The 15,822-nt window shown below is 41.9% G+C and overlaps 2 protein-coding genes across 6 annotated transcripts in view; one reads left to right on the top strand and one right to left on the bottom strand.

Annotated features, from left to right (window-relative positions):
- The first annotated feature begins 1,905 nt into the window (after positions 1-1,905).
- SRSF5 (serine/arginine-rich splicing factor 5) lies at positions 1,906-7,096 on the top strand. 5 transcript variants are annotated; one of them, XM_004681742.2, is made up of 8 exons: positions 1,906-2,172; positions 2,927-3,071; positions 3,398-3,468; positions 3,596-3,694; positions 3,961-4,030; positions 5,258-5,331; positions 6,065-6,175; positions 6,259-7,096. In XM_004681742.2, the coding sequence occupies exons 2-8, from the start codon at positions 2,946-2,948 to the stop codon at positions 6,524-6,526; spliced, it is 819 nt and encodes a 272-aa protein (XP_004681799.1). In that variant the 5' UTR covers positions 1,906-2,172; positions 2,927-2,945; the 3' UTR covers positions 6,527-7,096. The 5 variants fall into 5 exon arrangements, with proteins under 5 accessions (XP_004681799.1, XP_012580021.1, XP_004681800.1 ...); XM_012724567.1 differs by having other exon boundaries at positions 1,914-2,172; positions 6,262-7,096; XM_004681743.2 differs by having other exon boundaries at positions 1,915-2,043.
- A 1,928-nt stretch (positions 7,097-9,024) lies between these two features.
- Positions 9,025-15,822, bottom strand: part of SLC10A1 (solute carrier family 10 (sodium/bile acid cotransporter), member 1) — a 20,863-nt gene continuing 14,065 nt past the window's right edge. Inside the window, exons 3-5 of the mRNA XM_004681741.2 lie at positions 13,345-13,523; positions 11,943-12,139; positions 9,025-9,667 (exon numbers count right to left, since the gene is read on the bottom strand). Coding sequence (XP_004681798.1) covers positions 9,561-9,667; positions 11,943-12,139; positions 13,345-13,523 — 483 coding nt within the window. The 3' untranslated portion in view covers positions 9,025-9,560. The remainder of the gene's footprint in view (positions 9,668-11,942; positions 12,140-13,344; positions 13,524-15,822) is intronic.

Below are 15,822 nucleotides of genomic sequence, written 5' to 3'. Positions count from 1 at the left end.
CCCCCCCCGCCCCGTACCTCTAGCTGGGTTCCCCAGTTCTTTTATGCATAAGTAAATAAATCTTTACAAAATTAAAACCAACCTTAAAAATACAGGTGGCATACTGGATGAGGTCCACAGGCCATAATTTGATGACTGAGTTAGATAGATAAACTCAAACTCCCACAGTTAAATTGAAAGTTCCTAGTGGAAATGGTCACTAAACAACACTTATTTTAATTTGTGATTTCTCTGCATTTTCCCCCTTCACTAAAGATTTGTCTCACTTGGACATCTCAGAAGAATGCCAAGTCATGTTTTGAAATATTAATATAGGAACAGAATGACCTGAAAGAAATGCTAAAGCAAATTCAGGTCTATGAATAGTGAGGTTTTTTTTTTTTTCCTTGCTAGGCATTTCTAGAGAACAAACCATAAAGTACATATCTATGTGATAGATCAGTAATGAAGGAATTAAAGGAGCAGAATTTACAGAATACTGCAGTGTCACACAAGAAGAAGAGTAATTCTGCTCTTGGAAGATAATTTTATGCTTTTTGGGGAAATGTGTATGAAGCAATAAAACCAACATTACAGAAGACAAATGTTTTAAAATACTGTAGATAAAATCACTAGGGTTTATTAACGAAACACTACCTTTGTAGAAATCACAAAGTTTTAAACAGAACATAGTTCAAGAGAAATCTTTATTTAAAGATGGGTCTTGGAAAAAGGCACACCCCCATGGGCGAAGGCAGCAGCTTTTTCCATGGTGTTTACACAGCAGGGTCTTCAAGGTTTCCACCTGCCAGAAACCCATTTCCAGATGCTTTTCTCTTATTGTAGCAAAAACAATGTTTTGTGAGCAAAATCCTAAGTAGTTTCCACTGTTAATACAAAACGTAGAAAATAACTGAAAGACTGATTTTTAAAATTACACAAAAAGCAAGCAAATGTAATCGAGCAAATAATGGCTTGGGATAATTTGTAGATTATAGAAAAATTCATGTATAGCGGACTAGCAGCTAAAGGTATTTTCTTATAACAAATACATATTTAGCAAAATCATCTTTAAATTCCCCACCCCAGAGATAACCAACTTCAACAATTTTGCTACACAGCCACTTCAGCACATGCAGAAACAGATGCAGGAATGGAAGAGCTCACACCCTCCCCACCACTCAATTTCTGGTCCAGAGTTTCTAAAGGCGCTGGAGGACAGAATAGGAGTTGACAGCATGCACCCTCTTGACCTACTTTATCTCTGTGTTAACTCTAGTAGCAGTGAGCAACCCTAGGTTCTTGGCACCTCTCAAAAATGGGGTGCCTTGGGTTCCCCCTGAAGAAAAGCAACCTTTTCACTGCCGTTCTCTTTACAGCTCTTCTCTTACAATTTCTAGCCGGCCAACCTTTACGGAAAAGTACAGTTAAGAATGTGGGTTTCATACCCACGCCCACTTTGAAAACCCAACTTTTCCACTAGAAAACCCTGTGATACTTAGCTTTCTTACTACAACCACATCACACGTCCTCGGTGTGAATAAAATCGGAGCATCAAGGAGCGCCATCCAAAGTGCAATCTCAAGTTGCAAGCGGCAAGAGTTTGGAGATGGACAGCTATTTCTGCAAAGCCTTCGTTTCTCTCACCCACTGACTTCAGGTTAAAAAGGACGAGTCGTTTGCCCTAGAAGTCTGTAAGGGAGAGAAAACGTAAACCGAACTTCGCGTACCAGGAGGCACCTCCCTCGACACCTCCTCCAGTTGCCGGCACCTGACCGCCGCTCCCACGCCAGTCCCCGCCCCTCGACCCCGCCCCCCGCGTGCTGTCACGGTCAGGAGGGTTCGGCCCCACGGAAACTTCCGGCTCTGGGTCCAACAGGGAGGTCCCAGGGGCAGTCCCGGAAGTGACGCAGAGGCGCGCCCTCCATTTTGTGGAACGCCAAAGCAGTAAGTGCGTCAGTTGTGGAGAGACGTAGACGAGTTGAGTCCTGGTCTGCGGGGAGGCAGACGGCTCCGTCGCAGACTACGGACCTCTCTGAGTCTCAGCTGTCAAAGATCAGTCCGGTAGGTGAGTGGCTCACTTTGGGGGAAAGGCTTCTCGGATCGAGGCTTCTTCATGGCCACTCAGATCGCGAGTGGCCTGGGCTGCTCTCTTTGCGGAGGACGGCGTCCAATGAGCACAGTTTACTCGAGGTGGGCGCTGGGGCACGTCTCCCTTTTCGGGATTGTGGAGGGGAGCTGAAGGTGGAAGGGCGGACGTGGTTGTGGTCATTGCACACAGGCTGTGTGCCCCTCCCTGCCTCTGTACCTCCTCACTATCCGAACCCCCCCAGTGGTGGGCTGAGGCCTTTGCTCGGCGCGTGGTCAGGCCTCTCTGCGGGCGGGTCCTGTGACTCCGGAACGGCGGGGTCGGGGAGGGAGAGGGGTGTTTGGCACGCGCGGTTTTCCCCACCGCTGGCTCCGTGGCCGCCATTTTATGCCTGCCCAGCGTCCGCCCGCCGTCGTCTGCGCAGGCGCGGCCGTGGCGACGCGATTCCGGCTACCACCGCTGTGACGCTCCCGGGAGGCGGCGACGCGCGTGCGGCTCTTCGCCATTGGGCTGGCCGTGCGGAGGGCGGGGTCGGCTCCGCCCGCACTTCTCGGCCTTTCCTAACTGCGGCAGATGGGAGGGGGCCAGAAGAGCCGCGGAGAGTGTGCGGCTGCGCAGTTCCAGAGGCGTCAGTGGGCGTTGCGGTTGCTGCGGTCTGGGCCCAGGGAAGGATCGTGTTGGGAGCCGAGTTTTAATTTTGTCTGCAAGGGACCTGGCCTAATAAGAGGCACTCTTGGCAATCTGGTTTATAACATCACCGGGTAAACATTTTATTTTATGCTGTTTATGTTTTTGAGCCCCTCGCCAGGCATTCCTGTCATTCATTGGCGGTGTCTCGGTTGGATTATTTCATGACAGGAAGCACTAGCCGGACATCATGAGTGGCTGTCGAGTATTCATCGGGAGGTTAAATCCAGCGGCCAGGGAGAAAGATGTGGAAAGATTCTTCAAGGGGTATGGACGTATAAGGGATATTGATCTGAAAAGAGGCTTTGGTTTTGTGGTAAGTATTTAGTAAACTGTTGAGTTACCGTTAAGTAGGTAAAGCTTTTTTATAAGTGTCTTTGATCTTACTGAGTCTTGATCGAATTAAAAAAATAAAAGCACTCTGCGGCTTTATTAAGCCGTGAATTTTCTTACAGACAGGATAAAAGAACCTCAACTGTTGGGGAAACCACGTCTGGTCGCTTCTCAGTATGCTTTTCTGTATGGCAGCGTCTTTAAGACAGCCCTCTTTCCTTTGTTACATGGCTTAGGGCCCTCAGTAAGTTGTAGAATATACTCGTAAGGCCACGTGTTAAGCTTCATCTCTTCACGTTTATGTTTTAGGAATTTGAGGATCCCAGGGATGCAGATGATGCTGTTTATGAACTTGATGGAAAAGAACTCTGCAGTGAAAGGTGAAGACTTTATTTTTAGTTCAGTAACTAGTTAGCACTGTAAAATAGAGCGCCTTAGGTCAGCTGGGAGTTTTTTTCTCCCTAGATTGCTCTTATAGCTGATACTGAAGGTGTTTCTTTTTTACAGGGTTACTATTGAACATGCTAGGGCTCGATCTCGAGGCGGAAGAGGTAGAGGACGCTACTCTGACCGTTTTAGTAGTCGTAGACCTCGAAATGATAGACGGTATGTGACGGACTGATGGCGGCTTTCAACAAACATAGTGCAGCAACAGTTTTAAGAATGATTACTGATAAGTGATTCTGATAGTTGCCCTGTAATCAGCTCTGTTAATGTTAGTCCACTGTTCTGATAAGTCTTTGATAACATGCAAACTTGATGGAAGTCCTTTGAGTGTCTTGTCACGTCTAGTTTGAACTTGCCTGCAGTTGAACACAGTACGTGCACATTGCTGTATTTCTTCCATTGTGAGTACTCATTTTCTTCCTCAGAAATGCTCCACCTGTAAGAACAGAAAATCGGCTTATAGTTGAGAATTTATCTTCAAGAGTCAGCTGGCAGGTTTGTTGAAACACAGTTTTGAGATATTTCAATGTTGTTGTTTTTTAAATTTTTTTAGTGGGTAGCTAATTTTTTATTAATATTTTATTAAAAGTAGTTTTATCTTTAATTAAATTAATGGATTTAATTGTAATTTTAAATTTTAATTTAATGTAATTGGGGGATGTTTCAAATTTTAATATTAGTGATCAAATGTAAATGTTTTGAGGATATTTTTTTCTTGTTTCTTAAAAATCAATTTTAACCAAATATTAAACCCTTTATTTGCCAGCCTATCTGTGTCGTTGGCCTTATGACGAGGAGTGCCTGTGGGTTATCCTAATCGTTGTCTTGGTCACTCTTGGTTGGGCCTGGTTGACTTTGCCAGTCAGCTCCTACAGTGATCAATTGGCCACCTCTAGATCTGTGTTTGCCGGTCTAGACGTAATCGATGCACTTATTGAAGTGCCAGGTTGCAGCGATCCCAGAGCGTTGATAACGTGATCTGATCCCTAAGTTGAGAGCGGTCTTCCTGTAACGCTTCCGAATAAGAGGTCCTGGTCGAAAGAGTTCAAAGATTCGAAATTAGGTGGTCGTTGGAATCCTGATCGCAGTAAAGTGGTCCTTGGTAACTGCTCAAGAGTAGAACGTGTCTGCATCCGCCAGTAGTCTGCTAATAGGGAGGGCTGTGCGATTAAAGGCTTCCATCGATTGGGTAGTGTCCTTCAAGTGGGTGGCGAAGAGCCAGTCGGGCATATGTCATGAAGGTTTCTCCGACCGATTAATGATTTGCTGCTTGACTAGCCTAGGGAAATAATAATAAAGGTAAAGTAAACTTTTTTAATGGCATATGGGGCACAAAATAACTGGTGTCTTGTAAATGTTCTGTTTTTAAATATAAAATTTCTACTTTAGTCTTTACTTTTAAAATATGTACTGTTTTCCTTTTGTTTTGTTTTTTTGTTTTGTTTTTTTGTTTTCCTTTTGTATTATGCCTCAGTATAGACTAATACTACTTTAATGTTAAAATCTGAATTTTCTCTAGCATTTTGCTTAAAAGCAATATGCTTTTTGCTTATTTCGTGCCCTGATATAATTTTTGAATTCTGATAGAATACAAGTGTGGTAAATGCCATGTTTGTACTTTATCTAACATCTTCTCTTTCAGTAGTCTTGTTTTTATACCATGTGATTGTTTGTGTGTCCACATTACCTTTTCTCGGCTTAACACAATTGTCTTGTGTTAAGGATCTCAAAGATTTCATGAGACAAGCTGGGGAAGTAACCTTTGCGGATGCACATCGGCCTAAATTAAATGAAGGGTGAGTAGGTCCTGAAAGTTACGGATCTTGAAATACTCTGAAATTTTTGACTGTTCGAGACTATTCTGAAGTTTTTGACTGAGTTAAAACTCCATAGGCTCCAGTACAGTAATTCTCACTCACGTGTGCTTCCTAGATGACTGTTGGTAAAGTCTGGACACGTTGTTGGTTATAATTGGTGTGGGTGCTTCTGGCAGCTTGTGGGTTTAATCAGAGGTGCTCATTCTAAACTTCTTATAAGGAAGAAATCCCTTCAGTAGAGACTGACTTAAAATGTCACCTCTTCTGGGTCCTCGCTGGTGGCAGAAGGGGTTAAAGCACAACACTGTGAAGTGATCTGCAGCCACTGCAGCACCTTCACTCCTCATCTGGGAGGTGGCCCACACGGCGCAGCAGACCTCTCCTGTATTGCCATCTCCTCAGCAGTGTATTTTAGTCAATCTGCTATTCTGTTGCCCACTCTTGTCTCTGGTGAATCCTTCTCCCACTGTGGGCCTAATACCTCTGGCCTGGACCCTGGTGCTTGTATGCATAAATGGATCTTTAAACAAAATAAAAGGTCACCTCTTTTGGAATGAGAAACCTTGCTCTAATGGTATGTTACCTATCAAGAAATGAGACTTTCGTAGCACAAACAGAATGAAAAAAGGTCCTCAGTCTAGACTGCTTTTAATTAAATTTGTGAGATTAAAAGATGCTTTTATAACTTCATCTAGGATTTCTGTTGTTTCAGGGTGGTTGAGTTCGCCTCTTATGGCGATTTAAAGAATGCTATTGAAAAACTTTCTGGGAAGGAAATAAATGGGAGAAAAATCAAATTAATTGAAGGCAGCAAAAGGCACAGGTACTTCTCTTAACGTTTTAACTCATATTTTATTTAATGGAGTTGTAGAACCTGCTGCTGATTTTTGTTGTTCTCCTTCCTAGTAGGTCCAGAAGCAGGTCTCGTTCCAGGACCAGGAGTTCCTCTAGGTCTCGTAGCAGATCTCGCTCCCGGAGTCGCAAGTCTTACAGTCGGTCCCGGAGCCGGAGCAGGAGCAGGAGCAAGTCCCGTTCTGTTAGTAGGTCTCCTGTGCCTGAGAAGAGCCAAAAACGTGGTTCTTCAAGTAGATCTAAGTCTCCAGCATCTGTGGATCGCCAGAGGTCCCGGTCCCGGTCCCGATCAAGGTCCAGATCAGTTGACAGTGGCAATTAAACTGTAAATAACTTGCCCTGGGGGCCTTTTTTAAAAAAACAAAACAAAACAAAAAAACCAAATTCCCAAACCATACTTGCTAAAAGTTCTGGTAAGTATGTGCTTTTCTGTGGGGGTGGGATTTGGAGGGTTGGGGGTGGGGTTGGGCTGGATATCTTTGTAGATGTGGACCACCAAGGGGTTGTTGAAAACTAATTGTATTAAATGTCTTTTGATAAGCCTTCTGCTCACATTTTTGTGAATGTCTGAAGTATATAGTTGTGTATATTGACAGAGCTCTTTTATAAACTAAAGCCAATTTAATTTTTTTTTTGTACTAGAAAAAATTTTGAGTATTTTAGTTCCTGTTTACTCAGTTGTCTTCATTCAGAATTAGTTTAATGCCTCAATTAAACTAATTAATAGCTTTGGACACATAAAAGAGCTCTAAATTTGCTTGTACATAAAAGGCTTAACTTGAGTTTCCCTTGTTAGGGTCAAGGGTGTCCTTAACCACCTTTTAAACAGCTGCCTGGCAAAAACACATTAAAGCAGCTGTTTGTTATTGATAATAAAAGATTATAAAACTGCTTTTGTCTTTTTTCTGAGGGAAGTATATTTACTTCCTCTTTGTGTACATTCAGCACATAAATCCTTTGTAGAGAATTCTGTAGTCATTTGTATGGTGGGTTTTTCCCCTTTTTAAAGCACTGCTTTTGACATTTCTAGGCTAGTCACAATACAGGCAAGGAAAATTGCTTTTTCAAAATAGTGTTGACTAAACGTTTATGATCATTTGCTATTGTGTAACCTTCCTACGTTCTTTCCCTTGACCACCTGGTTTGTTGGCATCAGTTAGTTTACTTAATTAGACTTCCTTTTTTTTAATCTGTGCACATGAAGTCTTACTAAGGGAGCTTTAAGATGCTTTTTGTGCTTGGCATGGATGTGACAATGTTAAGGGAAGAATAATTTCAAGGTGGAAACTATTTTAAGGTTTTATATCTACCTTTGTTGGACTATTAGGGCCCTGTTCCTACAGGAAATGATTGTTTTAGGAATCCTGGACCGATAGTCTAATGTAGTAATATAGACAGGATTGAGTATTTGACAACAGTAATGTGTGGTAATTGAGTACTTTTTAAGTGTCTTGACTTATGTATAGTGTCTAAAGCTGCAAAATTACTTATTATGTAATAGTACCATTTTATAGAAGAAAATTGAGGAGCAAAGAGAAAACCCAGCTAGTGTTAGAATCCAGAAGGTGCACTTACAGAACCCCAAAGTCTCACTTATGGCTTTGCATGGATTTTGAGGGGAGCAAGATTAGAGAAGCACTAGACTGTATGCTTCTGGTTCCCCCCACACTTTAGGGATTGGTTAGTAGGAACTTCTGAGGGATTTAAAAGGTTTTTAGTGTATTTGCGTCAAGACTACCTCCTGTAGAACTTAGTTCATAAAATTACAGAGCTTATGCTTTTGAGGTGAGGCAAAATGTGGGGAGCAGTTGGGTAATATAGTAACTTTTTAACTTTGGTGGAGGGTGCCAGCCTAGGTTTTTTCTTACATAGTGGTCTGAAGGTTATACAAGTTATAAGTTGCAAGTTAAATAAGTCTTTGGGCATTTTCAATACAGTAGTTCAGGATAGTGTGTACTTTGAAGTTTTGCTGGTTGGGTTTTTCCCTCCACCTTTATTTCCCCCAAGTAGGTATATGTCAGTGGCTTGCTACTTGAATAGTACAAATATTTGTTAGCCTGCAAAGTCATTTGAATTTTGAGCCTTTTAATTTGAACATGTCTCAGAGATGAATGGGAGTTGGTTTGAACTAACATGTTAGCCTGAATTGCCAGATCCAGGATTAGAGATGTACTATGAGGGAAGAGTGTAACAGTTAAGTTTGATGACCATCGTTTTGTGGGACAGTGGTTTTGTTTTCTGTGTTTATGAAGTCTTCTGTGGTCCTCAATGAAGTTTGAAGGTAATTGTACTTCAGGTTCCGCACTTCCTCAAAATCCTGTGCTTGTTTTCATTTTATTCTTAACTAGGTATCCAGCAGGTAGTGAGAGAGAGAGAAAACAACCAGATTTGTTATGTGAAAGCAATGGTTGGGTGTTAAGTATTTTAAAGAGGGTTGTTATTAAACTTGTTTAATTGGGAGTACTGATAGCTCTCTGTTTGCGAGAGTAGTAATCCTAAAATTTCAGTTGGATCTAAATAGTAAACACTTGGAAAAGGCATTAACAGTATCCAAATGCAGTATTTGTTAATGAGTCTCACAAATATTTGCATATGAACAATATACACAATGTTTAGATTTATTAGAGAATCAGAGAGCTCCATTTATTTGAGTATCTTTAAACGGAATAGCCACATTTTGGGTCTCTCTTGTAGTGCTATAAGTTTTGGAGAAGATTATTGGGTTAGTGAAACAATACATTAGTGTTTGTTGCCTGGCTTTTTCTTGTTAGTTTATAACTTGTGCTTCAAAAATGTTCTTTTATTTTTACGGTGGCTAACTTTTGAGTTGATAGCTTTTTGCATTTTATTTCTGTTTCTGCATACTTGCTGTATTTTGTGTCTTTAGGAACTTAAGTCATAGTAACCTCAAAACGGAAGGAATGTGGTCTGGCTTTCTAAGGTCAGAAAGGCCTTTTTAAGTCTGATTCTACAGCATCTTTTAAACAAAGTTGGAACATAATTTGAATTTTATTTTGGATAAAACATTTTTTGACTAGTCAGAAATTGTGTGTCTTTACATGTTTATCAGGCACTGGTGATAGAGACACCACAGGAAAAGGCAGTTTTAGTTCCAGCTGTCATTGAGTGTCTTTTATAAAGGAGTATCAAATCCTAAGTTGGAAACAGGTGAGGCTTTTCAGGTTGACTGTCCTCTGTCAAGGCCGGCTGATTGGTAGTTTTTGCTAGAAATACTGGGCAAAGACTCAGACTTGGGTGTTCTTTCATCATTCTGTTCTCCAGAGCTTATCACACTCTGTTCTCCAGAGCTTATCTGTGTTGCTCTCTGACCACAATCCAGGATGCTGGGAGAAGGTTCAGATGTTCCCGGGAGCACTGCATTCCCCTTTGTGTGTGCCATTGCTCATAGCTCCTGAAATTGTTACTTCAGTTGTGGCAGCTGTGTAAATCATCTTTGTTTTGTCTATAAAGTTAAAGAGGGTTAAAGGTGGAGAAGGAGAAAAATGGTAATTAGTACAAAGTTTCAGTCTGGAAAATAAAAAACAACTTTTATCCAGGCTATGCATATGTCGCTTCTCCTCCCCTCCCATTTTTATCTGTTTTAAACTCTTACTATGTGTAATATGGAAGAATATTCACTCCATTCATAACAACTTTATAAGTGTAAATATAGTGGATTGAGTTTGAACATGGTTAACTTGCATTCTGGGAGCAAGTTGGGGGACAGGAGGTAAGATTTTTGGGGAAATCTTTCCAAGGGGAGTTTGTGCCCTCCCACATTGTATTTCTTCCTTTCCCTGTATGGATGAGAGGTGTGTCAGGGTCCTCCCCTTTTTTCCCATCTCTAGAAGAACTCAAAAACTTCAATGAAACCCAGTAGCACCAAAATTTGGTGTCTTGTTTTCACCTAGTGTTCCACAGGAGTCTTCTGTAGTGCGTTGCAAGTGAAGTTTCTGAGTTTTGAGAGTCAAACCACCCATAGTGAGAGTGTGACCCTTTGAGGGCATTGCAGATCTTTCCGGGACTCAAAACTACTGGGAACTTAATTGATTCTGTTAGAAACTTCTCCCCTCTTTGAGCTATTTTCATCAGAGTGGGAGACTTCATGGGGGAAACATTTCTTGAGTTGCTGTCAGATAAGTTTAGGACTATAAATTTGTTTGAGCAGTAATTTTGAGTAATTTCAATTAAAATGGTTCTGGGGTATAGTGAGGTTTTGTTTTTTTTTTGTTGTTGTTTTTTTGTTTTTTTTTTTTTAAGAGATGTGCATACAATAGCTCAATAGCTGGGTTATAGGCCACAGGTGCCATGGTGGGGTTGGGGTGTGGTGACAGGATTTACCAGAGAGTGGGGAGCAGAACAGATAGATTGACCAAAATACACTGCTGAGGGGAACAGTGGGTACACTTCTAACCTGTATTCCAGCTCTTGGATGCATAAATAAATAATTTTTTGGGAAAGATTTATACATACAGGGGTATAGGTCAGAGGTGTGGGAGGTGAGAGGATTCACCAAGACAGTGGGGAGCAAAACAGACTGAAATATACTGAGGGGAGCAGCAGGCAGGTCAGGAGAGGTTTGCCACACCATGTGAATCACCCCCCTGGCCAGGGATGGGATTGGACTCAAGCTGCAGTGGCTGCGATAGCTTCATAGTGCTTTAACCTGATTCGCCACCTGGTAGGGCCCATGCATAAATCTTAAAACAACGAATCCAAAAGAGGTCTGCTCTACCATGTGGGTAGCGTCTTGATGGGGGTTGGAACTCTTGCTGCAAGTGGCTGCAGATTGCTTCAATGTTACATAATTGTTTGACCCCTTGTGCCACAAGGGAGTCTGTTTCAACACGATTAATCTTACTTAGCTAACTGTAACTTCATTGCTGTTTTAATTCCACCAGGGGGATGATACTTCTAAGGTGTAAATACCTGGGATTGAAGACTCTCTTAATTTTCATGGTCAGTAAGAAGCTGATTTAAATAAAAGTGAGAAGCTAACTTAAAAGTAAGAGTTAAAACTTAGTGGAATGTGGGTGGTTTAGAGAAAGGAATTGTGTTTTAAAGATATACTCTGAACAAAACAGGCAATGAGGTTGATTGTTTTGAAGAGAGATGCTCTGTGCACCTTAGAAATGAGGTACTGTTGACCAGGAAATTAACTCAAGGTAACCAGATTAGAGTACAATTTATGTTGACAAGGTTATAGTGGCAGTTTTTGTTGAATAAGCTTATACTTGTTTTCTTAATTCTGTAGCCAGAGTTGGAACACTTTTATTTGGATTCTAGCTTGTAAGGCTGCATTGCTGAAGTTTTACATAGTAAGGGTGTCGGCAGTGCTTGGAGCTCTGACCTGGCTCTCAGGAATGTTAGAACTTGGTGTTAAATGGTACAGAAACATTTGGATTTTTGTGAATTAAGGGTTTTGAAGTAATTGTCTAATGTCGAGCACATCTAGCTTATATCTAACCCTGACTCTTGTTTGTTTTCCTCCTCAAAGGAGTCAAAGTTGCTTTGGTGTCCTGGGAGGCAAACTATACACAGTTGAATCTTCTAGCTTAGAGAGCATACTATAAATGCAGTTAATGGACTGAGCCTTGGCTTTTTGAGGTCCATCCCTACTTGGTCCTCTGTTTCAAGTGACCTGATAGAAACCCCAACCCCATCCTAAAGGTCCCTTTCAGAGCCTACTTGCTGGCAGGATCACTTAAGAGAGTGGAATTACCAAAAGATACACTCACCTTTGGAAGGCTTTATTTTCTCATAGCACTGAAAGATGGCGATGAGGAGAAGACCTTCTCCAAGCTGGAAGATCATGTACAGGAGAGGAAAGAAGAAAAGTGGTCCAATGACTTCAGGGGGGAAGGTCACATTGAGAATGGTGGAACACAGTTGAACGTTTTGACAGCCGGTCTCCATGCTGACTGTGCGCCTGCACCTGTGTAGGTTAAAAACCCCGTATGCCCTCAGAAAGGACGTAAGGGTGTAACACTTTCTCACCTTTCTGCACCCCTTCCCAGGTGCTCTTAAGACCCATGGAACACTGGATGTGAGTCAGATGGAGTACACATGGTTTCAAGAAAAGTTGACATACTGTATTGTTATTAGCCTTGTGGAAGGTGGGGACAGGTGTGCTTACCTCAGATGATTCTTAGTAACTCTGAAGTGTGTGTACTTCTGTAGGATTAAATTAAAATTTGGAGAAAGAGAGTACCATTCAATAGTTTTTGTAGACTTTACATTCAGGACAACTGCAGTTTCAATAAGAGATGTCTGAAATGTCTGGGAATCTTGTCCCCAAGCTTAGGGTTTGGAACATGTAATTAAAAGACAAATTTGATTCACCCTGTTATCTTCAGAATATTCACTTTGTTTTCCTTTTCACTTTATGGTTAAAGAGTGGTATGTCTACATTTAACTGCGGTTAGTATACTAATAAAGCCCTGAGCACCATCAAGGAACAATGTGGAGGTTACCATGTTAACACTTGATGTGGCCATTTGTCTTTGAAAATTGACACTGGTCATTGACAGCATTTTGATTACCTGTATAGCCCTTGTGTTAAAATTCTATAGGAATCTTAATAGTATGGTTTAAAAAGTTAATTTATTTAAAAAAAAATGGAGGTTGGGGAGAGGGACTTAGGTTGCTTTTAGTAGCTCCTACACATGCATGTGTCTGTGGTTGAAACCTTGTCCCTGAAATGTTCTTTCTGTCGGCAGGATGCCTCATGTTTCACACCGTACTCTCAAATTGTTCTTAACTATTAGTAGCACTGTGAACTTGATAAGATAGCAGCATTGCCACTTAACAGGACGGTCACCCACTTGTTCTCAAGACAAAATCCCTGACAGTCCAGGAAAAGTGGGAAAGGAAGAATCAACATGAACCCTTGCTGTGGTGGTACGAATCTACCCCAGTGGGTGACCAGATGCCTTTGGTCTTTGGGTTTACCTTAGTAGGTAAATCAGTCAATACCTTTTTTCTGCAGTATTTCTCAGTGTGAAGGTCCTTGTTCAGTTGATGGATTTGAAGACAACTGCTAGGAAAATGCCTTCTCCAGATGATGGATTTTGTTCTTTTTATGAGAGACCAGGACCAAGAATGATGTCGGTGGGGCAGAGGGAACTGAATGATACCTACCGTCCATTGAGGCTGAAAAGAGCAGAGAGAATGTAGCCCAGCAGGAAGCCAACAAAAGGCATTAGGGAGGAGGTGGCCATTAAGTGTGGTGTGAAGATAAATAGGATGCTCTTGCCCACGTTGATGGCAGAGAGTGCTATCACAGCCACGGTGAGCACAAGTGAGATGATCGTCCCTCCCTGTGAATGAGAAGGAACTGGAAATTAGGGTGGGGGAGGGGTTGGAAGAATGGGAGAGGACTGAGTAAGAGAAGCGAACACAAGTAGAAAACAAGTGGTAGAAGGACTTGGAAAGACCTTTCTCATCCATTATTTTGGAATTTTAACTGGTAGGAAGCATTTTTGGAAAACAACGGATATGATTAATTAGACTGCAAGCACAGCTTCTTAGGTTTTGGATAGCAGTTTTTCAGATGCTGTGACTGAAGGGGTGAGACTACAGTCCTGCAAAATAACTTAGAGGTTGAAAGGTCTTAAGGTTTCGATTTCTCGAACCTGAACACATTCCTGCAATACTGCCACTGTTCCAGGTATTTTAGAACTCACATTCTTAGAACCTGTCATGCCCTACACCTCCATTATGGGTAGGAATTTTACTTTTTGGAGTTCCCAAGAGTCATTTGACCTGAAGCTGACAAATGTGGGTAATCACGCCTAGAAGAAAATCTTTCACAACCAAAGATGTGTAAGTACAAAGGATGAGCCTACTTTGAGCAACCTGTAGTAGGGTATGAAGTGTGTTCCCAGAGTCATCAGAAATGACTTCAGAAATGCAGGTAAGTGCTATAAAAGCAAGACATTAATGACAATGTTTAACATTGAAGCAACGTTAAGGTTTGTGGTACATTTCACATTTACATTTTTCAGTAGGTAGATTTATGATGGAAATACAATGTAAAATTTTTTAGTATGCAATGAGGATGCACTTTTTTTTGTGTGTTAAGGTTGTTCATACAGAACTGGGGTACAGGCCAGAGGTGCAGGGGTGGTGAGAGGGTTCACCAGAGACAGTGGGAGCAGAACAGGAAGATGGCTGAAGTACAGTGCTGAGGGGTGCAGCGGGCAAGACAGGAGAGGTTTCCTGCGCCATGTGTCACTTCCCTGTCCGGGATCAAACTTACGTGCTGAAGCTGCTGCATCTAGCTTCGTAGTGCATCAGCTTTGTGGTACTGTACTTTAATCTCTTGCACCACTGGGGAGGGCCCACATGTCTACATTTTAGAGATGCCACACTCCAAATGGGAAATGCGTAAGTTTAAGGCCCTTGTTGTCATCTTAGTAAAGCAGACTTCTTTCAAACATGGGTTATTGTGTAATGGCCTTATGTGCTGGTTGAGTTTTCCAGTTGGCATGTGTGGCATTTTGTATTTCCTAGTGTCATTTTAAAAGTATAAAAGTGCCATTTATGTGTACAATTTGGTGGCATTGATTACATTCATAATTGGTAATATTTTAAACATAGCTCAAATTTCAGCTGTAGCTTTCAGTTCTATTTTTAAAGTCCCTGTTGCACTTGAAGTGATGTAAAACATCACCAGTATCATTGAGTGGTCTTTTCCCAGGAGAGGAAGAACTTGCACAGATCTGTCATCACCACATCAAGTTTTATTGGAATATTTGTTTTATTAAAGATTACTAAATTTGCCCCTTGTATTTTAAGTCTCAAAGATTTCAAAGTCGTGCAATGGATAATGGAGGGCAGAGAGAGGGCCTCGAGTTGTCCATGCATCCAGAGCCCTCTTCCTCTGAGTATTATTCTGCCTCTTGGGCTGTGGAATAAGGTTTGAGTACTGACATTCATGTGACCCAGGGGTGAATGCTGACTTTGTGGGTCTGTAACTGTAAATCTAGGAGAGTCACTCAACTCAGATGTACAGCATAGGACCTGAGGTGAAAAAAGCACTTGCTAAATTGTAATTTCCATTCATAGGTAAAGGGGAGAAATTAATTACACATCACATATTCCCGCTGTCCTCAGACCTGTTGTGTGTGTCAATCTTGTTCAGAATGTCTTGCTGAGATAGGGCTGTAGGCAGTTGTTTCTCTGTGGGGCTCTTCTATGTTTTGTGCCAAATGACCTCACTATCCTGTCATAGCCCACTGAAGCTGTGATAAGTGTTCACAAGCAGTCCATCAGCTTGCCAGTCACCGGAGATGAACTGGCTGAAACTCCATAAAGTTGGCCTACACAATTTGGTGAAGGAATTAGTTATTTAGGGAGCTTACCACAAGTTTAGTGAGAGAAACAGGCAAGTGGTAAAGGACAAAGCCTGAACATGTGACAGGTGGGCAGAAGCTGAGTCAGGTCAGTTCATGGGCAGCAGAGGCATGGGGAAAGCATAGGTGGTGAGGCGCCCCCTGTGAGGCTGGATCGTGTTAGGGTGCTGGGTAGTTTATGGTAATGGACTTCTGGACCATTCAGGCTCAATTTCATTAACCTAGCCACTGAGTAAGCCCTTGCCTGGGTAAGGATTTATTC

This window comes from Condylura cristata, unplaced genomic scaffold (genome assembly GCF_000260355.1).
Source record: "Condylura cristata isolate star-nosed mole 26May11 unplaced genomic scaffold, ConCri1.0 scaffold00013, whole genome shotgun sequence".
Classification (NCBI taxonomy): domain Eukaryota; kingdom Metazoa; phylum Chordata; class Mammalia; order Eulipotyphla; family Talpidae; genus Condylura; species Condylura cristata.
Note: the sequence above shows the minus strand (reverse complement) of the source record. Positions and strands in the feature narration are given on the sequence as shown.